This window comes from Xenopus laevis, chromosome 8L (genome assembly GCF_017654675.1).
Source record: "Xenopus laevis strain J_2021 chromosome 8L, Xenopus_laevis_v10.1, whole genome shotgun sequence".
Taxonomy (NCBI): domain Eukaryota; kingdom Metazoa; phylum Chordata; class Amphibia; order Anura; family Pipidae; genus Xenopus; species Xenopus laevis.
In genome coordinates, this window is record NC_054385.1 from 65,697,051 (window position 1) to 65,720,942 (window position 23,892).

At 39.9% G+C, this 23,892-nt stretch overlaps 1 protein-coding gene across 1 annotated transcript in view; it reads left to right on the top strand.

The window, feature by feature from the left end:
- The first annotated feature begins 7,321 nt into the window (after positions 1-7,321).
- LOC108698939 (complement factor B-like) overlaps positions 7,322-23,892 on the top strand; it is a 53,296-nt gene continuing 36,725 nt past the window's right edge. Inside the window, exons 1-7 of the mRNA XM_041572886.1 lie at positions 7,322-7,760; positions 8,029-8,223; positions 9,356-9,541; positions 11,020-11,193; positions 17,793-17,879; positions 20,436-20,569; positions 21,940-22,078. Coding sequence (XP_041428820.1) covers positions 7,727-7,760; positions 8,029-8,223; positions 9,356-9,541; positions 11,020-11,193; positions 17,793-17,879; positions 20,436-20,569; positions 21,940-22,078 — 949 coding nt within the window. The 5' untranslated portion in view covers positions 7,322-7,726. The remainder of the gene's footprint in view (positions 7,761-8,028; positions 8,224-9,355; positions 9,542-11,019; positions 11,194-17,792; positions 17,880-20,435; positions 20,570-21,939; positions 22,079-23,892) is intronic.

Genomic DNA, 23,892 nt, shown 5'->3' on the forward strand with positions numbered 1-23,892 from the left:
GCTTTGCAATTTAAAAGTTAAAACTGTCTTGGTGTTTTATTTTCATTAAAAAGAAAAAAAAATACATTACTGGTCCTTCAAAGACAACAAATGTCATCATAAATATCTTCCCTTACTTTGGGATATTTGGAAGGCGGTGGTACAAGGTAAGAACACTACTTATAAAAAAGGTTTTTTGAGGAAGGTTAATATAGAATTTATTTCTCTATAATACACAAAAGCCATGAATATCCTGTAAATTATATCCTTATAAACGGTGAGTTCTGATGTCATCAGTTATAAACTGTGAGTTCTGATGTAATTTCTGTCACATGACTCACTGAAATTTGTGTATTATAATAAATAAAGTACCCCCAGTTGTAAAATATGAGGATATTAGAAGTTACCTCGGCGTTCCGTGACCTGTATAAAAACACTCGGCCTTCGGCCTCGTGTTTTTATATAGTCATGAAACTCCTCGGTAACTTATAATATCCTTATATTTTACAAGAAGGGGTACTTCATTCACTATATAATATACATATATGCTTCTTTCTGACAATCTGGAAACAGATAAACCTAACCACATTCTGAAATGGGAACAGGACCTAGATATAGACTTTTCGATGGAAAACTGGATTCAAGCTGTGAATGCATCTTAAATATTCTAAATGTACTTAAGACACACAAAGGCAGTTCAGGGAGATTGTTGCCCAGGCGAAGAGGCGATCAGTCGCCAGGCGACTAAATTTCCCCGAATCTGCTCATGTGTCTCAACCCTTATGGTCAGCACAATATGTGCAGAGTTGGTTTGCTGTGATGGAGTTGAAGATCTTGACCAGGTTTGTACAGCCTTCAACTTAAGCTAATTAGACACCTCCTAGTTTCCCAACCTTACTAATACTTTTGTGGCTAAATGGAAGCAAGTCTTATCAAAATGTTCTAATAAAGACAATAAAGACTGTTACAGCAGCAAACAGAGGATCCGTTTCATATAAATATCTTTGTTGTGGAACGGAGGTGTTGGGTAGTGTGGTTTCCAGACTATAACAGTCTGGCCAATTTCATAGACAGCTTTTGATTGCCTCTGGTGTATCCCTTATTTCTATTTAGCGTTTTTAAAGTGGAAAAGTTTTCCTTGACAAGCATGCACTTATGGGTTGAGTGTGCCGTTTCTAATCACTGTTTCTTCTGGAATAAAGACAATTAGGGGTTTATAGGTTACAGGTGATTTATTTTATATAGCATATATTGGGTATGCACACTCAAAGAAATGTACGAACAAAGGTGGAATTAAAAAGTTTTCTTTTATATAGATTATAACAATGAATAAATGAATTAATTAATTCCCCTTGACAAAGGCTATAGTGCCGAAACGTTGGGGCATTCTCATCACTGGCAACTGTATCTGTCCCTTGTGGTTTGACTCTTTTTTGCCTTGAACTTACAATTAGGTGATATGTATATCTTTGTCAATATTGCTGTGAAACTGTTCTGTATAAGATATCAGTTTATTTGAAGTACATTTTATTGCTATAATCTATATAAAAGACTTTTTAATACCACATTTGTTCGTACATTTCTTGATTGTGTGCATACCCAATGCATGCTATATATGGTTTTGGGTTACTAATTGTGGGGGTACCCCTGGGTTATTTGCATCCCATATATTCCATATATATTTTCTAAAGAATTTTGTCAAAAGATTTTTTTGCTTCACTGCATTTGGAGTGCCCTCCATTAACCTGTATTCTTATATGATTTATTTTATGCCACAAGCAGTAAGAAGAAAGTTGAATTTCAATAGGGCTAGGACCCAGTATTTATATAGCACCTGCACATCCCCAAGAAACAATATGCAATACACTCTAACGCCAATGTACTCATCCCAAATAATTATGGGTGAATCTGACCCGTTTCGATTCCCCGATAATTTGCGAAATGCCAAAAATTTGCTGAAATGCATTGAAGTCCATAAGGGCGACAACATTATTTTGTTGGGCAACAAATTGCGTGAAAATTTTTTGATGAGTGACAATTTTTTTTCATGCATTAGAGTCTATGGGCGTAATTTTTGCAGTGAAACTTGGTGAAAATTTTCAAATCATCACTAATCCCAAGATTATCAGGGAAATATCAGGCCCATAGACTGCTAAAAATAATACCACACTGACTTAATACTCACACTTTGATATAATAAACATCACACCTCAATATAAAAGTACAGCCTTTCTGCAAAATTCTTAAATAAAGTACTTGCCCCATTGAGTTTTGTGTGCTTCACATCCTTCAGTGCAATGGCTCGACCATCTTGCATTATGAGCAGGGGACTTGTTTATTTACAGGGCTGACTAGTGTGTTCTTAGTGAGTTCCAGTTAAGCTTAGTGAGCAGATTTGCATAAATGACTTCCGCTCACTTGTTCTCTGTAAGCGATATAATAAAACTAGGAGTCTGTGCCAAGTTGCCATTTGCATGTACAATGCAAGTTAGCACGATTTACAAAGAATCATTGCTTCCTGGGAAAAACACAGTTACAAAATGCTCGCAGATATATATAGTGAAAGGAAACTGCTATACAAAGTTGTGAAAGCCTTCTGAAAGAGGGGCGGTATTCCCCTACTTCACTCTGTAAACCAACTTATACCAAACTTTAATAAATTATGTACAAAAACATACTCCTTTATTTCCCAATGGCTTTCAGTGCATGCACAACTACCTGTAAATGTGTAGTAAGGCTATTTTGTATTACTCATCTTTCTATACGGGCCCTCTCCTATTCATATTCTAGTCTCTTATTCAAATCAATGCATGGTTGCTAGGGTAATTTGGACCTTAGCAACCACATTGCTGAAAAAGCAACCTGGAGAGCTGTTAATTAAAAACAGTTACAAATTGTCTCCGAATATGACTCTCTACATTATACTAAAAGTCAACCCAACATTGAACAACCCCTTTAAACCTGAAACAACTTATTACAATTTATTACTTTATGAACATGTATGTTACAAACAGAAGCAGCGAGTTAATAACAGTGTAACAAAATAGATCAAATGCAGAAATACAACACTTCTGATCTGTTACACAAGGGGCACATGATTGGGGCCAAAGAACCTGACTCCTGCTTCTCAAAGGCCATATACTGTCAAACAAAATAGTATTTTTTCCTTTCTCGCATTGTTGTTTAGTACTTTCTTTTTCCCTGGCTTATGTTTTTAAATGGGCTATTAAACAAACAGATAGTACAGAAGGACTATCGAGAGCATCCTGAGCAGCTGTATCACTGTCTGGGCTGGGAACTGCACTGGCATGGAGAGCAAGACCCTACAGAGGTTAGTGAAGACAGCAGAGAAGATCATAGGTGTCTCTCTTCCTTCCATCACAGACATTTACACCACTCGCTGCATCTATAAAGCCACCAGCATTGTGGCTGATCCAACACACCCCTCACACTCACTGTTCACACGCCTGCCATCTGAAAAAAGGTACCGAAGAATTAGGGCCCTCACTACCAGACTGTGTAACAGTTTCTTTCCCCAAGCCATAAGGCTCCTAAATGCTCAGGGACCGGACAGATCTCTCTCTCTCTCACAAACACACTCCATCTGACCTTACTATATACCACAACATTACACAGCCACTGTATGCCATTATATAAATAAATAGCCATTGGATACAGTTGTTCTCTATGAGCACATCTGCACTTTATCATGTTCTTTATCATGTTCTTACTACGATCATATCACAATGATACACCCATCATGTCTGATGTTTAGCATTATTTACTTAACATATTATATCTGCTGAGTGTGCACTGTCTTGTCCTGTCCCTGCACTGTGCTGTCCTGTCTTGCAGGAGTTGCATATTTTTGCACTTGTACTTTTTGTCTGTTGTCCAGTACATCTATGTTGTGTGTAGCACCATAGTCCTATAGAGGAAGTTGTTTTGTTTCACTGTGTACTGTACAAACATATATGGATGAAATGACAATAAACTCATTCTTGACTTGACTTTGTATATATTTATCTTTGTTATGTCAACAGATTTATAAAACTCTCCTGGATATACAAAGATCCATCTTGTTAAAGGGATATAGGATTCCAGAACACGACTGCACGATATGTTTAAGCCTTTAGGCATAGCTAAGCATAGATTATTCTGCATGCAGTGTCCATGTTACATTTAGCTTTACATGTATATACTGTATCTATTGTTCTGCTTTATGTAAAGTGAATATATACCCTTTTTGTACATAAATAAATATAAATCGTTTTTACACAGGAAACCATGTTACTATTTTCCAAGATCATGTAGGCTCACAGTGTAATGCAACACCATTTTCATCTTGGTTCATGGATGAATTCTGCGACTTCTGCTTTTCAGGCAATCTATGCCCCGCCCATTATGGAAAGCAAAAGTCCTTCAAGTCCCACAATCCATCACTTGCAAAAAGTAAGGAAAGGGGTTGCATTACACGGTGCAGGGACATAGTTCCTGTAATCACATACAAACTATGACAAGTTTCATTTTAATTTTAATAATCAGATTTAATATATCTGTAAAAAATATACTGATTTCTGGAAGTTCAGAGGCACCTTTTCTACATAAAAACTGAATATGCTCATTTTAAAAAGAGGGGTATTAACTCCTGTAATATGTACTTTTCATTCAAAAGTTTCAGGGCTGGTATTTGCTAAGGTTTTTGTCAGAAATGCTAGGTAGGTGGTAAATAAAAGCAGCGATCAGAAAAGATTATCAACAAATGAAAAGAGTCATGATACAAGAACTGATCAGGACATAACATGAGGAAATATGGGGGACAGGAAGAGGCATGTGTATGTATATATATATATATATATATATATATATATATATATATATATATATATATATATATATATATATATATAAAAATATATAGCCTGTTTGTTAGGAAATTGCTTGCAGATGGGTGAATGCAGGTGAATGCTTAGATGTTAAGGAGCAAAAGAGAAAAGGTCTTCAGAATTGATTGAAATGTTATTCCTGTGGCTCAGTCAGATATATGAGTTTTTAGCCACTGCAAGGTTCTGGATTCTAAGCAATGTTGTCAAATTAATGTTCTTGTAACTCCATTTGTAAATGATTGCGCTAATGTAATAACAAAGTCTGCAGTGACCCAGCTAGCATCCTGCTGTTATCTGGAGACTTGGATGTATGTTCTTGCACTGCCTATGGTGCTACACAATCAGTGGCACATTTACTAAGGGTCGAAGTGAATTTCAAAGTGAATATTCGAATTCAAAAACTTTGAATTTCGAACTAATATTTGGGTACTTCGACCATCGAATAGGCCTAAATTCGACTTCGATTCGAAGTAAAAACGTTCTACTCGATTTCGACACTGCGCCACCTTTAACCATGCCGAATTGCTATGTCAGCCTATGTGGACCTCCTAGAACCTAGAGCCAACATTTGGCTACGTTTTTAGAAGTCGAAGTAAAAACGTTTGCTCGATCGATTAAATCATTCGAATCGCTTGATTTGATCAATTTCATCGAACGATCGGACTTCGACCGAATATGGCCAAATTAGATTATAAAAAACTTTGACTTCGAATATCGAAGTAATGCAATTCAATGGTCAAATTTCGACGTTTTTTGCACTTCGAAATTCGACCCTTGATAAATCTGCCCCTCAGTGTGTAGGACCATAGGCAGTGCTGTCATGCTCAGGAATAACAAGCCAAAGAGGCTATAAGAAATGTTTAGTATAAACTATTCAAAAGAAGTATGGCCTTTTCTGCAGTTTTAATCCAGGAAGCCTGTAGCTAAATCCCACCACTGGGCACCGGTTAAATAAGAATTATTGTAGCTGCACCCTACTCTTAAAGCAAAGCATCAAGGGAATATGCAAAAATATTCTTGGTTTTGCATGCTGACATCCACTGTCGTTGCTTCTGAATGTTATAGTGAAGGGAAACCTGCCTACAGTAGCTAGATGCATTGCGCAAATGCAAACAAATACTGTAGGTATAGTTAATAAAAAATAATGAATAAAATAGCTTTTTGAGATTGTTATTGGTGGCTTGTATATTTTATTTTTAGTGAGATTTTTTAAGGGGTGATTCACCTTTAAGTTAACTTTTAGTATGTTATAGAATTGCTAATTCTAAGCAACTTTTTGCTTTCAATTTTTTCTTTTTTATAATGTTTGAATTATTTGCTTTCTTCTACTGAGTCTATTCAGCTTTCAAAAGGGGGTCACTGACCCCATCTAAAAACAATTGCTCTGTAAGGCTACACATTTATTGTCAATGCTTCTTTTTATTACTCATCTTTCTATTCAGAGCCTCTCCTATTCCTATTCCAGTCTCTTATTCAAATCAATGTATGGTTGCTAGGGTAATTTGGGCCCTAGCAACCAGATTTCTGAAATTACTAATTGAAGAGCCGGCAAATAAAAAGCAAAATAACTCAAACACCACAAATAATAAAAAGTGAAAACCAACTGCAAATTTTCTCAGAAAATCAATCTCTACATCATACTAAAGCTTAATTTAAACATAATGTTGATCCATTGTTCCCAGTATGCTTGCCATTCAGTGATCTTGCTGTTAGACTCAAACATATAGGGGCAAATTCATTAAGTTGCGAAGTTGCGCCAGGCGCAACTTCGCCGCACTTCGCCAGGCGTATTTTCGCCAGCGCTCCGCAAATTCACTAAAATCCGAAGTTGCGCACAGGGGTAGCGTTAGTTTGCGAAGTTGTGCTAGCGTTAATTCGCCAAGCGAAGCGAAGTTTCACTAGCGATGGTTAATTTGCATACGGCGCGAAATTCAAATTTCAATGGAGGAATACGTATCTGCATTACAAATGCCTAGAAAACCTTCAAATCACCAAATATAAATTTTATTTTGCCCTACACATGTGCCCACTGTCTAGGTAAGTTGCCATGAGTCAGGAAATGTAGGGGGGAAGGAGGGGAGCCCCAAAAATTTTTTCGATCTTTTTCAGCCTATCACCCATCATGTAGAAAACACGCCAGCGTTTTTTGGGACTTAGAAAAAAATTTGACTTTTTTGGAAACAATCCCTATCTACTCAATTGCGCTTCGCCAGGTGTGAGGTGGCGAAGGAAGTCTAGCGTAAAAGGTAGCGTTCAGTACACTGTGCAAGTTAGTGAATTTGCGTAGTTACATCGCTAGCAAAAATTCGCCTGGCGTAAGTGTGCGAAGTAACACTATCGAATTTACGCCAGCGTTCCTTAGTGAATTTGCGAAGTACCGAAAATGCCAAACGCTAGCGAATTAATGCTAGCGTTCAGCGCTTCGGCGCTTAGTGAATTTGCGCCATAGTATATGCATTTTATAACAGAGGATAGTTTATCTGGAATTTCACCCTGCTGTGTATTTGTCTGAGGTATTGTGAAATTACCCGCTACCCTAACACCCATTATGAAACTGGAGTGTTTATTTTAGCTTTAACGGGAATTCACCTTATCTTCTCCTCCCAGAGTTCATTCCTCCATCACCCCTCCCTACATTGAACTGTATCACTTTCTAAATCAGAATCACTCCCACCAGTATGTGTGTGTGCTTGAGAGAGGAACACAACATATATCCTTATCATCCTTATCTGCTCTTTATATAAAGTCAATACATTGGGTCTTGTAGCAGAATCTGTAGTTTACGAGTTACGACAGAGACAATTAGAATAAAAGAGTGGGGAGAAAAGAGAAGAAGGAGCGTTGAAGAGGTGAACTTCAGGATGCTGCTTTTGCTCCTTATAACCCATGTTTCAGGTAAGTATTTTTCTTCTGCTGATTCCAATGTAAACTTTTTTATTATTTCTCTAAAATATGCTACCTACATAAGTTTTTCCTTGTTCACTTCCCCCAAATGCTCCATGCCTCTAAAATGAATTTTCATTGTTATGTGCATCAAAATTTTGTTCTGTATGCATTACACCCTAGCTTTTTCTGTCTCACTTTGCAAAATGTACCATTATTCTTATCCATCATCAACCAATGATGTTTCATTTATGCTCTTAATGATGTACTTTTGTTCCAGTGTCACTTGCTGTACAGTGTGACCTCACCAAAGTGGCCATTATTGGAGGCAGCTACACTGTGAGCGATGGAGGAAATGTCGGCAGTAAAGTAGAGTACCAGTGCCCAAATGGGAAATACCCATACCCGAAATACACTCGTGAGTGCCGGTACAATGGGTTCTGGACGGATCAGACGACAAAGGCAATCTGTAAAGGTAATATTTTCCTTGTATGGTTTCAAAGGTTGACCTGTACTCAACTGGGCCGTGCTGCTGATTTGTCTTGCGCTGCCTTGTTTTTGTAATAATCAGGACTCTTGTTTCATTGGTAGTAGCCGGCCGCTACCCACGTGGCGGCCATGGGCGCCGCCATTTTGAGAGCGAACGCCGGCAGGGAAGGACGCGCCGCCCGGAGCTCCTGGACCTGCTCCGGGCGGCGATCACACAGACAGTCCTGCGCTATGGGAGAGGGAGGTGTGTTGGGGCCGCGGAAGGAGCGTATCTGCGGCCGGTGAGGGATTGGCTACTGTTGCTACGGTATGACCCGCGTATAAGCCGAGGTCGAGTTTTTCAGCACATTTTGGGTGCTGAAAAACTCGGCTTATACGCGAGTATATACGGTATTTACACTGCAAATAATTCACTTTATTTTATAAGTATATATTTTTTAGCTGTAATATTATCTAAGATAAGTACCAGTAATGATGCCTTCAGGCATTTCACATTCAAGTGAAAGGGAGTGAGCAGGAGTAGTTTTGGGTGCTTATGCATGTGCATATTTGTTGAATAATCATGGTTTATTACTTACAGTACATAGTGCTATTCTTGTGTATACATATGTAAAACAGGTGTTTGATGGGAAAATACTTCACATGTTATTTTTCTTAGCAGAGAGCGGATCTGAACTGCATGTGCAGCTTCTCTGTAAGTGAGGACAGACACACCAACTTCTGTGTGAACAGTAACGTTGTTGCTTTTTAGAACTCTGCATAAACACTTACAGCATAACATGTCTGCAACAGGAACTTTACATAGAGAGCATACACAGGAAGAGGAAGAAGAAAAATCACACAGGGTTACAGGTCAAACATGACATGACATTGCTAAGCAACAATAGAACCTCCCTGCATTAAGTAACATCCACTGGAACAATCTCTGTCTGTTGTTTTCCAACAATTTTGTCTTCTCTTCTCTGAGAAAATGAAATTTTGTAAATTTTGTGCCATCACTTAATTTGAGAATACTGGCCAGCAATACATATGGGTGCTGCTGAGTGACTTCTGTTTTGCAGATTTGTACTTGACTTTGATTTCTGGAGAATTTTAACACCGCTTATCTGCCCCTACAGATGTTCGTTGTCCCAAACCAGTTTCATTCGAAGGTGGGGATTATGAACCAAGGCAACCGTTTTACACCGTGGGAGACACGTTGTACTTCAGATGCTATACAGGCTTTGAAATGAAGGGGCCACAGAACCGCACTTGCCAGGAAAATGCCAAATGGACTGGAGAGACGACTATTTGTGAAGACAACAGTAAGAATTATATATCTATGAGGGCTATGCTGATAAGGTCCTTGTTAGAGAGGTCCCAATGTATTATACAACCTTTGGAACCTGGCCCAACTTCACTAAGTGCACAGATCACCAAACAGGGCTGAGGTCAAAGGAACGGACTCTTTTTCTCTACATGTATGACCTGCTTTAAAAGAAACATAACCAAAAATGCCCATTAATTACAATGCATTTGGTTTTAGAAAAAAATCATGAAAAACACCCACAGACAATCTGCCACCTTTGTGACCTCAGGGGTGTATCCAAAATTGCATTTATACAGCTATTTTATCTTCTGTGTCATTACACAAGGGAAATAATCATAACATAAGGGGTTTATTTATTAACACAGGAAATTAAATCCAAGTTTAGTAACCCATAGTGACCAGTCATCAGTTATGTTTGATAGGTTTACTACAAGTTGAAGTAAAACAGCTGATTGGTTGCTATGGGTCAATGCAATGGTTGCAATTTAGCCCCATAGTGCAGAACTTTATTGTCAACCAACAAGACCACCCCAGGAAAGAATACAGGTCAACGTGAACACTGCTTTAGTGCTTAAAGGCAACTAGAACATTCTAAACATTGATGAAGAAAAATGATTTTGCTGTTTATAGTATATTAATAATCAACTTAAAATACACGAAAAGCCCATAAATACAGCTAAATTGTCATGAACTTAATCTTGCAAATAATTATTCATTATTTTCTGTGACTGATCAGTGAGTGTGAGTGAACAGTTTCTAAGTGCCCATGAGGCCCTTCTAGAAACTGTTCAAGGTTATGTGTAACATCTGTGAGAAGGTTCGTATTACTGTTATGTTTTTGTTCTCAGTAACAAGGTGCAATATCTTTGAAGCTCTCCCACTATGTTACTCCCTTCTCGTTCACATAGCTAGCTAACACTAGATAATTGTACACTGAGACACTATGATAGATAATTGGCAATACTCCCTTTTCTCCCTAGAGAGGCCTTTTCCCATTAAAGTTCCTCTCCTGAAGGGTATATAATGTGTGGTCAATCTTTTGTTTCTCAGTTCTGACTTACTTGTGTATCAGAACCCACGGAGCTCGTGTATGTTTATTATATAAATAATAAACTTGGATTATTCCTTTTACCTCGGTGATCTCCGGTCTTTGGATTATTCCCTAACACAGCTGACAAGAAAGGTTGACTGAAGTCTTGCAGGAAACATCATGGGAGGGAAATAACACAATTTCCCAAATAAGCCGGTTATAGTGAGACAATTCCCATCTTACCGATAGAGCAAACTATTATATCAGAGCTTTCAGGCCTTACTGAGTATGCTCCCTGTGTATTCCTAAAGCTTGTTACAGAAAAAGGCCTATTCCCTACTGTTTGATTCCATTTCCCTATGTCCTGTATTGCCTTCTTTTGCACTACAGCCACTAACTTCAATAACATTGGACACCCCTATTTTTTGTTTGTTTCCACCCAGATGGTTATTGTCTTAACCCAGGGATTCCTATTGGGGCCAGGAAATCAGGATCTTCTTACAGGATGGAGAAGAAAGTGTCCTACACCTGCCAGTCAGGTCTGGTTATGTTTGGATCCCAGGAAAGAGAGTGTTTAGAGGACAAGTCTTGGTCAGGAACTGAACCTTCATGCAGGCGTAAGTCAAGTCCAGATGCTGTTTTGTGTACAAATGACAAATATAAAGTAAATAAACATTTTCTCCTACTGTGCATATATCATATGCTTCTTTACTGTTTTATCTACTTTATCTGTAGTTAAAGTAACAGTAACACTAAAAAAATTATATTGTTTGATATGTATTTAAATATAAAGTACTATGTCATGTGTGTTTTCTTTAGAAATGCTGCTATAGTTTTATATATAGTAAATAAGTTGCTGTGTAGCCTTGGGGTAGACATTCAAGTTGAAATAGGGCTAAGTATCAAAGACTGCACAGCAGATAACCGTAAGTTTTTCCCACAATCCAACCCAGGTGTTTCCTGAAAAGGGATCCAAAAACCCTGCGAGAAACCTTCCCTTAACAAGACGGCATCTCCCTGACTGCTGTAACTACTTAGCCAGCACTCCATCCCCTTTAGATTGACGGGAGTGTTCCCCTTTTCCCTCTGCAGGTTTATTGCCTGGTTTGCCTTTCTTAAAGCATCTGGCGAAGGGGTGCCCCCCACCACAACCGGAGCATTCGTGCCGAAATCTGCACGTGTTCCTCCACCGGCACTGTCCCTCATTGAATTGAAAACATACCGGCTTCCCTTCTTTCGTGCTTGCCAGCGAGCCGGGCTGGCTAAGCCCGCTGGCGCCCCACTGAAAGGGCGAGCCCTTCTGTGGGCCCATCAACTTTAACCATAAGTTTATGTCCTTATAATCCCAACGCATGGTGGGGTGCGCAGCCTTCCGTTGACGAAAGTGTTCATTGTACCTCCACCGTGCATATCCCCCAAAGTCTCTGCTCGCCGACCAAATCTCATCCACATAGCAGAAGAGGGATGAGCACAATTGGGGTTGCTTTTCCCCCAGCACCCCTGCGTATATACAAAAGGCCCTCAGCCAAGTACCAAATGTTTTGGGGATTTTTCTATACCGTTTCTTCTCCTCCTCCTCACGCTTTTTTGCTTTCTCTTTATCTTTCTCCTCATCCACATCTATAAAATTTTCCCTGGGAAGTAACGAGTACAACTCTATAAACTCCCCTTTCCAAATCTTTTCCTTCACTTCGGGCTTAAGATGAACCCCCAGGGGACCCGCACAGCAATAGTATGACCCGCCTAAAGCCGTATCCGCTACTTGGACTCCCGCACTTGTAGCCCCACCTATGGCTACTGCCGTAATTTGTTGCCCTGCAGGGGTCGCCACCTTTGCCACCGCCCTGGGAAGCTCTGTCCCCCCCAGCGGAGGGGGGGGCAGGTACCGCCGTACTTTGCCCTTCCGTCCCGTCCGAGTTTGCCCCCTGTACCGTGGCCAAAGTGGGGGTCCCCCCTTTTGCGGTCTCCCAGGATGCAACATATTCCTAATCCCTTCAAACAGGCCCAACAATGATCCCTGTGCCCCACCAAGTCCAGTTTACGCTGAAACTACACGCTGCGACTGTATTAATGGTAACACAAAGTACTCACCACCCGGAACAGCCTGGGAAGCCTCCGGCCGTTGGTCTGAGCGTCCTGCATCTGCTAAACGGTCAGCTGCCCGCACCACACCTGCATTATCAGCTCTGGCACCGGCTATTTCTGTGTTATTATTGCTGGAGCGTGATGGCAGCCAACTGCGGCGTGTGGTCCTATCCTGGGAGCTGTCGGAGTCTGAACCATGCAGACTGTCCACCCGGTCCTGCCCCTCTGGCCTCACAGATGGTTCTTTCCCCAAACTCTCCTGCCTTAGTTCGTGTCTGGGGGCCCTGCTGGGATCCGTGCTTCTGCTGGAATGCCCCCCCCTTCTCTCTGTGCTGTCCGGCTGCCCCATCATGAGCCCTGCTATGGGCTGTCGAAACATCATGCCCCCATGCTGCTGCTGCTGCCTGGCTGCCGTGACCCCTCCCACTGGAGCTGGGGCATGGAGATGTAGCGTCCCTAGATGGCCTGCAGGGTGATGAAGGGGCCCTAATGGCGTTGCCTGGCATGATAGGGGGTTCATTTGTGGCCCCCTGTGTATGCCCCCCGGGTCCCTGCTTGGTGCTTGAACTGTGCGCATTTGACTGTACGCGCAGGGGAGAAGAGGCGCCATTCCCTTTGTGGCGCCGCACTGAGCTGCGGCTGGCGTGCACGCTCCGCCCCCCTGCTCGTGCTGCGGCTGCTGAAGGAGCCCGCTCTCCTGAGCGGCCTGTAGCGCTGCTCCTGGCCCTGGAAACCGCCGCTGTCGGGGGGGGGGAATAGGCGCCCCAGTACCCCTCAGGGCCCTCACTGCTACCGCACTCGGACTTGCCGTGCGCCTCTGCTTTCCTGTCGCCTCAGGGCTGAGGCGTGCTGGGGGCCTACATCTACGGTGCGGCCTGTTGAGGGGACACACCTAGCTGCCCTGGGGGTTATCAATGCTCCCCAACTGGTCCCGCAACCAAGCAGGGCCATTTTTCTCCGCCTGCTGTCTCAAGGCTTCCAGCATGGCTGTAATATCAGCGCTAGCCATGCTGCTTCACCAGACTGTTCCAGAAGGATACACCCTGCTGGTAAGCCCTCCTTCATTCCTCACCACCAATCCTAACCCCCTTATTTGCCTATAGCCTGCCTAGCCCGGTCAAAGCTTCCCTCCCTCCACTTTGGCTTGTCCAGGAAGCCCTATTATGAGTATTATTTATGCATCCCACTAGTCCAAATTATGAATCCCTTTATTTGAATTGCATATGTTTGCCTGCTGAAGGCAGTGAAAACATTCAGATGAGTTCACAAGCTCTAATAAAACTTTTGTGATTGTCAGGAAACATTGTTCCTGTCAGAAAATGTTGATAAATAGGAAAAGAGATCAAACTGCTGGGAATCTTTCTGGTAAAGTACCACTTAAAGCAAGGGTTTCACCTTCCGTAATGACAAGAATCCAAAATTATTTTGTAAATATGTTAATAGTAAAAAAATGAAGCAGGAAGTGGTGGGACCCTTAATATCAGAGAGGGGTCAGCTGGTTGATGAGAACAAAAAAAAATCTGAGATTCTGAACTCCTATTTTTAGTCTGTCTACACAAATGAGGAACCAGTTAAAGGGATACTGTCATGGGGAAAAAAAATGTTTTCAAATTGAATCAGTTAATAGTGCTGCTCCAGCAGAATTCTGCACTGAAGTCCATTTCTCAAAAGAGCAAACAGATTTTTTTTATATTCAATTTTGAAATCTGACATGGGGCTAGACATATTGTCAATTTCCCAGCTGCCCCAAGTCATGTGACGTGTGCTCTGATAAACTTAAATCACTCTTTACTGCTGTACTGCAAGTTGTAGTGATATAACCCCCCACCAGCAGTCAAACAAAAGAACAATGGGAAGGTAACCAGATAACAGCTTCCTAACACAAGATAACAACTGCCTGGTAGATCTAAGAACAGCACTCAATAGTAAAAACCCATGTCTCACTGAGACACATTCAGTTACATTGAGAAGGAAAAACAGCAGCCTGCCAGAAAGCATTTCTATCCTAAAATGTAGGCACAAGTCACATGACATGGGGCAGCTGGGAAATTGACAAAATGTCTAGCCCCATGTCAGATTTCAAAATTGAATATAAAAAAATTTGTTTGCTCTTTTGAGAAATGGATTACAGTGCAGAATTCTGCTGTAGTAGCACTATTAACTGATGCATTTTGAAAAAACATATTTTCCGATGACAGTATCCCTTTAATGAAGGTTTCCTTCTTAATAGTCCCAATTCTAGTAATATAACTAATGATGCATGGTTCACACATGAGGAAATTCAAAAGAGACTAGAATAAGATAAACAAAGGCGAGCTTAGCTCTGTTATTGCCAAACCTCTTTTCTTAATTTTTCAGGATTCATTGAGGTCTGACATGGTTCCCGAGAGACTGGCGAATTGCTAATGTGGTGCCATTATTCAAAAAGGGATCCCGTTCTCAGCCTCAAAACTATAGGCCAATTAGTCTGACGTCAGTTGTAGGAAAGCTTTTTTTGAAGGGTTAATAAAGGATAAGATACTGGACTTCATAGCTAATCATAATACTATGAGTGTGTGCCAGCATGGTTTTATATGTAATAGATCTTGCCAGACTAACCTAACTTCTTTTTATGAGAAGGTAAGCAGAGACCTCGATCCTGGGATGGCAGTGGGTGTTATTTACTTAGACTTTGCTAAAGCATTTGATACAGTGTCACACAGAAGGTTACTGGTTACATTAAGGAATGTTGGCCTGGAACATAGTATTTGTACCTGGATAGAGAACTGGCTAAAATATAGATTACAAAGAGTGGTGGCAAATGGAAAATTTTCTAGTTGGAGCAGTGTTGTTAGTGGAGTAACGCAGGGCTCTGTACTAGGTCCCTTGCTTTTCAACTTGTTTATTAATGACCTGGAGGTGGGCATTGAAAGTACTGTTTCTATTTTTGCAGATGATACTAAATTGTGCAGAACTATAGGTTCCATGCAGGATGCTGCCACTTTGCAGAGTGATTTGACTAAGTTGGAAAACTGGGCAACAAATTGGAAAATGAGGTTCAATGTTGATAAATGCAAGGTTGTGCACTTTGGCAAAAATAATATGCAAGTTATACACTTAGGGGCAAATTTATCAAAGGTCGTGGTGAATTTTTGAATGAAAAAAATTTGAATTTTGAGCTATTTTTTGTGTACTTCGACTAGGGAATAGTCCAAATTCGATTCAAATTTGACTTCAACCATTCGCCATCTAAAACATGTCAAATTGGTGTTTTAGCCTATGGGGGACCTCCTAGAACCTATTCGGAGTCAATTGGTGGACTTTGAAAGATCAAGGCTTTTTTTGGGAAATTCATATGATTCGAATTCGGCTGAATATGGACCTATTGGATCAAAAACGGACCTATTCGACCAAAAAAAAAGTTCAACCTAATTTCAGTTGGTCTTTTTGAATTCAAATTTAGAAGTTTTTTCAATTTGAAATTCGACCCTTGATAAATATACCGCTAAATGGCAGTGTGTTGGAAGTTTCCTTAAATGAGAAGGATCTACGGGTTTTTGTAGATAACAAGTTGTCTAATTCTGGGCAGTGTCATTCTGTGGCTACTAAAGCAAATAAAGTTCTGTCTTGCATAAAAAGGGCATTAATAAAATTAATACAGTTATGCCTCTTTATAGGTCCCTGGTAAGGCCTCATCTGGAGTATGACTCCAGTCCTTAAGAGGGATATAACTGAGCTGGAGAGAGTGCAGAGACGTGCAACTAAACTGGTTACAGGGATGGAAGACTTAAATTATGAGGGTAGACTGTCAAGGTTGGGGTTGTTTTCTCTGGAAAAAAGGCTCTTGCGGGGGGACATGATTACACTTTACAAGTACATTAGAGGACACTATAGACAAATAACAGGGGACCTTTTTACCCATAGTGGATCACCGTACCAGAGGCCACCCCTTCAGACTAGAAGAAAAGAACTTTCATTTGAAGCAACGTAGGGGGTTCTTCACAGTCAGGACAGTGAGGTTGTGGAATGCACTGCCGGGTGATGTTGTGATGGCTGATTCAGTTAATGCCTTTAAGAATGGCTTGGATGATTTTTTGGACAGACATAATATCAAAGGCTATTGTGATACTAAATTCTATAGTTAGTATAGATATGGGTATATATAATTTATGTGAAAGTAGGGAGGGGTGTGTGTATGGATGTTGGGTTTTCATTTGGAGGGGTTGAACTTGATGGACTTTGTCTTTTTCCAACCTGATTTAACTATGTAACTATATGTGTTGGAGTGCCACGTGCTTTGATCCATATTGTGTTCCAAGAAAACTACAGGTAGTACAGACGCATTTGAGCCTTCAAATTAAGTTCTGCCTTGTGCAAGTTGTATTTCCCAGGCCCCTTTTGTATGTTGCCTCCATAAAGTGCTGCCATTGGCTCAATATGAATTGAAGCTGTGCCCTTTTATATTATTTTACAAACCCTGATGCACTCACACCTAGATTATCCAATTTCTGTATTTACAATACAAGCACAAGATCTGTTTTGCACAATTATTATCGGAAATTATGGTAATTGCACATAGTGCAAGTATAGTGAATGCGCCACTATATATATATTGTGATCCAAAAACGCTTTTGTACAGATCTTTTTTTTTTTTTGTAAAATTATTTATAACAACAGCATATTTGCTTCAAAGAAAGAATTTTGTGTGGAAAATTTTTGGCACTACAGGGATTTTGTTCATAACAGAATTCATCTTGTGACTGCAAAAGTAATGTTGTTGATAACAAAAATATATTGCATAGAATTTGAGATTTTTACAAAAAGGACAAATGATACCATTATAACCAGACAGGTAGATTGCTATAGCCCAGCAGGCAACCAACTAAAAGCAACTGAACAGGGATGCAGACAAAATTTCCTGTACTAAATTTTAAGGTGTGGGTTGGGTTACTGAGGGGAATGGAATGATCAATAAAATCAATATCCCTGAGTTTTAAAGTCTGTGTCATATATTTTATGTTTGGTACATCAACGTAAAAAAACCTGAATCTGCTTATGTGGAAATGTATAAGATAGTGTTTTGCAATCATTACATTGCCATGTGAGTCCATTGAATCAAACTTCATCTCATTGAATTATTTCTGATCTGCAGAGTGGTATACATATGACACTCCAAATGAGGTGGCCAAAAGTTTTTCTTCCTCCATGTTAGAAAATGTGGACACCACAAATCTGGACGGTAAGTTGCTATTAAATGGATCAAAAATCTGAAGTAAAGGTTATAATAGTTTAATGTGTTGTAGGGGTAGTGGTGTAACTAAAGTGTATCCTAGGACATATGGGATCCTCTGCAGATGTTGCAACTGTCCCCCATTTATGCTTTGTTAGGGTGGGAAGCTTCGTACCACACTGCTCCTGATGCTAATAGACCTCCTGTTATAATTATACTCCTTATGTCCCTGATTTCTACACAACATTGCCACTAACCTCCATTCTAATATTTCAAACAATTTATTATTCCACTTATATCCCTTAACCTCTCTTCGGAACTGTGGATTGCAGGGCCAGAACTAGGGCTAGGCAGAAGAGGCACCTGCCTAGGGTGCAATGATAGGATGGCATGGGCAGGTACCTGCTAAAGGGTCTTCTGCCTACCCCTAGTCCTTGTTCATTCTCCCCTCTCCTCCCCTTCATTCTGCTGCTCTGCTCTCCCCTCCTCCACAAAACATCACATTAACATCCATTAATAGTGCTGCTCCAGCAGAATTCTGTACTGCAATCAGCTTTTCAAAACAGCAAACATATTTTTTATATTTAATTTTGAAATCTGACATGCGGCTAGACATGTCAGTTTCCCAGGTGACCTCAGCCATGTGACTTGTACTCTTTTGTGCTGCACTGAAAAGGATCACTGCCACCCTTTTTTCCCAACAGAAAAATGGGAAGATAACCAGATAACAGCTCCCTGACACAAGATAATAGTTCCATGGTAGATATGAAAATAGCACTCATTAAAATCCAAGTCCCACTGCAACTCCTTAAAGGCACAGTAATACAAAAAAATAAAATGTTTTAAAGTAATGAAAATATCATGTACTGTTGCCCTGCACTCGTAAAACTGATCTTCAGAAACACTACTATAGTTCATATAAACAAGCTGCTGTGTGGCACTGGTGGAAATTTAAAAAAGGCTATAAGGCACAGTTTAAATAGTGAATACCATTATGTTCTGCAGAGCTTATCTGCTATCTGCTGTGTAACCTGAGCCCTTTCTTCTTTGAATGGCTGTCCCCATTGCTAGATAGCAGCTTGTTTATATAAACTATAGTGGTGTTTCTGTAGCAAACACACCAGTTTTACTAGTGCAGGGCTACAGTACATTACATTTTTATTACTTTTAAACAATTTAATTTTTTGATGTTACTGTTCATTTAAGTTACTTTGTGTAGGAGAAATAATAGCTTATCTGAAAGCATTTCTACTATGAAGTGCTGACTCTTTCTGAAAGCACAAGATCAGCCACAATGCACTGAGATGGCTGTCTACAAACCAATATTACAACAAAAAAACCTACACTTGTTGGTTCAGGGATAACATTTTATATGGTAGAGAGAATTACTTGCATTATAAACAGTGTAAATTAAAAATAAAATGACACCATAAAAATCATGACAGAATCCATTTTACATTCATGTATCCAAATGCAGCATGACAGTCAAAGGTTTCCTGGATGAACCTTCCTAATTTAAGAATTAACGTATAATACCTCCAACTTTTGGTCCATTGGTGCCACGTGTTTCCAGGAAAAACGGGGAAAACACTGGTCAACAGACAACCTGGAAAATGTTGAACATTCAGCTACAGCTTTTTTTATGTTGATGCTGTAGATTCCACTTTTTCTGGCAGTTATAGCTGTTTTTTGTTCTGCAATGGAACATCTTTTGAACATAGAGGGGTTGTTCACCTTCCAAAACTTTTTTCAGTTTTTCATTTGATTTCACCAGAAATAAAGACTTTTTTTTCAATTACTTTAAATTTTCAATTTGTGAATATTTTTCTAATATTGAAGTTTAAATTTAAAATTTTCACCTTCTTATGTCTTTCTGAAGCAGCTCTGGGAGGTAATGATTTGTGGGTCGAGAAATTCTCAAACCCATACCTGACCCTAACTCACCCCCTCCCAAGATTTTGTAGAGGAATCAGCCCGAACCCGCCCGACCCACAGGTTTTAAGCCACCCCGCACATCACTACTGGGAGGGGGGGTCACTGATTCTATAAACTGTTCTAATTTGAATTTGATGCATTTCTTATCTTTGGCCTTAGGCAAATTGGACCTATTGTGCTCAATTGGGCCCCGCACCATAGGCACTCCTTTTCGGTGCCGCATCCAAAATGGCAGCGCCCATAGCCATCACTTGGGATGCAGTGCTGACACAATGATATCATCAGTTTTTCCAGTGCTGCCCTCAAACCCTGTTTGTGCTTCTGTAAGATTTTACACACTTATATGTAATATGCTTCTTTCTTCCACTGCCAATATTTTATTTAGGGATGCACCAAACCCAGGATTTGGTTCAGGATTCGGGCTAACCATGTAAATTATGGCGGGAAGGAACATCCCGTGACTTTTTGTCACAAAACAAGGAAGTAAAAAAAGTGATCCCACTTTTTTCTTTCCCACCACTAATTTGCATATGCAAATTATGATTCGAATTCCGTTCTATATACAGTCGAATCCCAAATAGTGGATTCAGCGCATCCCTGATTTTAATATTTTAAATTTTTCTTCCACAGATAGAAGTGATAAAAGTGTGCGGATAGCAAAGGATGGCTTAATGAACATCTTCATTGTCCTGGATTCTTCCAAAAGTATTGGAGAAAAGAAATTTAATGAGACCAAAAGCGCCAGTATACTATTCATTGAGAAGGTATGTCGTGTATTGTACATGTTCAGTTTTAATGTGGTGAGCTACAAACACCAGCCCATTCCCCAGCCATTACATTTGCCACTTGATGATTGTTCCTCACCAGCCTCACTCGGCATTATATAAATACAATTATTTATAAACCTTCTACAAAATTGTCTGCAGCAATTGGTGTTTGCATCAAGTATATAAGAAATACTGCAGGTGGTACAGTGTGTAAAAGGCCCAGCATCAACAAAGTATGAACATGTCCATATGCATTTATTGCTCACATAACATGAGTTATTATGCTATTCAAATATTCTCTATTATCTCTTAAATGTAAAATATACTTTAACTTTCGCTGTGGCGGGTGTATTAGTCCCTGCATAAGTATAAATAATGCTAATATAGAGAATACACAAGCGACATTAATATCCTGTAAATTATATCCTAAATGGTATGAACAGTTATAATCTGGGTTTAGTGATGTAATTTCTGTCATATGACACTAAGAAATAATAATTAATAAATAATGTTCCCCTTTGGCCTTTACCTTTCTAATATCCTTATATTTTACATTAGGGGGTACTTTATTTAAAAAAAAAAAAAAAAAAAAAATATATATATATATATATATATATATATATATATATATATATATATATATATATATATATATATATATATACAGGAGCTATGAATATCCTGTAAGATAATTTGTGCCTCTTTCTAGAAAATCCACATACAGTTCTGTATGTGAGTATGGACAGGCAGGTAGCATTTGCACAGTTTTTTTAAAAAAAATTTGCATCTTGCCCCACTATCATATATTTTTAATCCACAATTTAGTATTATTTCCCAGATTTCCAGTATAATTGCAGCCCCCTTGTAATCAGAATTTTATTATAGTGTTCATATCCTGCAATGTGTGTGTTTAAAGGGCCAGTTCTAAGCAACTTTCTAATTGGTCTTCATTAATCATTTTTAAATAGTTTTTTCATCATTTGTATTTTTCTTTTGACTCTTTCCAGCTTTCAAATGGGGTGGGGTCACTGGCCCCATCTAAAAAAGAAATGCACTGTAAGGCTACACATTTATAGTTACTGCATGTATAGTTATTGCTATATTTCTATTCAGGCCCTCTCCTATTCATATTGCAGTATTTTATTCAAATCAATGCATGTTGCTAGGGTAATTTGTATCCTAGCAACCAAATTGTTAAAATTGCAAACTGGAAAGCTGCTGAAAATAAGCGAAATAATGCAAAAAACACAAGTAGTAAAAAATAAATACCAGTTCCATATTGTCTCAGAATATCACTCTCTACATCATACTAAAAGTTCATTTAAAGGCGAACAACCCCTTTAATTCGACTTCTTTTTACTCTGCAGATGTCCAATTATGACACAAAGCCTCGGTACTGCATCATCTCATATGCTTCTAAAGCAATCTCAGTGGTTGCTCTCAGAGATCCAGATAGTAACAATGAAGATGCTGTGATGGAACATTTGGACAAATTTCAGTATGATCGTAAGTTGGTGCACAGTGTGAAAAACAAACGGATGGTTTATTAGCACAAGCAATTGACCACAGGTTTACTCACGTATGAGGATAGTGTAACATATCACAGAGGAGGGTGGATAGCGGAGGATGATACAGCATTTACAGATGTGACTCCCATAAGGCATATAGTCAAGCGTACATCAATTCCCTCAGGCAGATACACCTTTAAGTGGTCCGTATCCCATCCAGTGGAGTGGTTAGGGAGAAGAATTCTAGCCTTACACCCTATCCGCTGTGGTGCGTTCACTAAAGGCATTCAAGGAAGCCTTTTGGGAAGCTACTCCCTGCTACTTATCCTTGATGGAGCACACAGCTTTTCTTGCTAGATAACCTGTTTATCTCACTCTCCCAGACAATCTATAAATAAACTACCCTGTGCTTGCTAACCTCATTCACGTGGTTTCCTGGTCCCCGATTTAATCTCTAAAGATACAGGTCACTTTAGGGTGGCGGCTTTACTGGGCCTTGGTGTACCCAGGCTCAGTGGGAAACACCTAGCTGGAAGGACACCAGGAGCCAAAGAGAAAGATCCATCCCTTTCCAAACACTATATGGAAGTGTGGCAGGAAGTGGTCATTACACCCTTTGGCCAATAACTACTGGTTATGCAAATAGAACTAGAAATTAGATACATAGGGGCAAATTCACTAAGATGCCAGGCGCAACTTCGCCGCACTTCGACGCACTTCGCCAGGCGTATTTTCACCAGCGCTCCGCAAATTCACTAAAATCCGAAGTTGCGCACAGAGGTAGCGTTAGTTTGCGAAGTTGCACTAGCGTTAATTCGCCAAGCGAAGCGAAGTTTCGCTAGCGATGGTTAATTTGCATACGGCGCGAAATTCAAATTTCAATGGAGGAATACGTATCTGCACTACAAATGCCTAGAAAACCTTCAAATCAGCAAATATAAATTTTATTTTGCCCTACACATGTGCCCACTGTCTAGGTAAGTTGCCATGAGTCAGGAAATGTAGGGGGGAAGGAGGGGAGCCCCAAAAAAAAATTCGATCTTTTTCAGCCTATCACCCATCATGTAGAAAACACGCCAGCGTTTTTTGGGACTTAGAAAAAAATTTTACTTTTTTTGAAACAATCCCTATCTACTCTATTGCGCTTCGCCAGGTCTGAGGTGGCAAAGGAAGTCTAGCGTAAAAGGTAGCGTTCAGTACACTGCGCAAGTTAGTGAATTTGCGTAGTTACATCGCTAGCGAAAATTCGCCAGGCGTAAGTGTGCGAAGTAACACTAGCGAATTTATGCCAGCGTTCGTGAATTTGCGAAGTACCAACAATGCCAAACGCTAGCGAATTAACGCTAGCATTCGGCGCTTCGGCGCTTAGTGAATTTGCGCCGTAGGCTTTTGCCAAGTAACTAGGGAAATAAGAAGAAAGTGTAGGGATTTAAAGATATAGGAACATAGCAGATCCTATAGGTCCCTACACTACCATAGGGATACAACAGAATACTTTGTAGGGCTGAACCCCAGGAAAAAGGTAGTACAAAGGTAGTAGTATGGAACACGAAATAACAGTAAAACTGTCAGCCAAGTCTGTGTAAGGAACAAAGAGAACAGTGTAGGCAGGCCGGGGACTTGGACACACCTGAAAAATGGTCAGTTGCAGCCTTTTCTTGTACTTTCCAAACAGCGTTTTGGTTCAGAAATTAGCCCTTATATCCAATTAAAAGGCTGTAGGAGTTGATTTTTGTATCCAAGCTGATAAAATGCTAGTGGCATTAAAGGAGAACTAAACCCTAAAAATTAATATGGCTAAAAATGTCATAT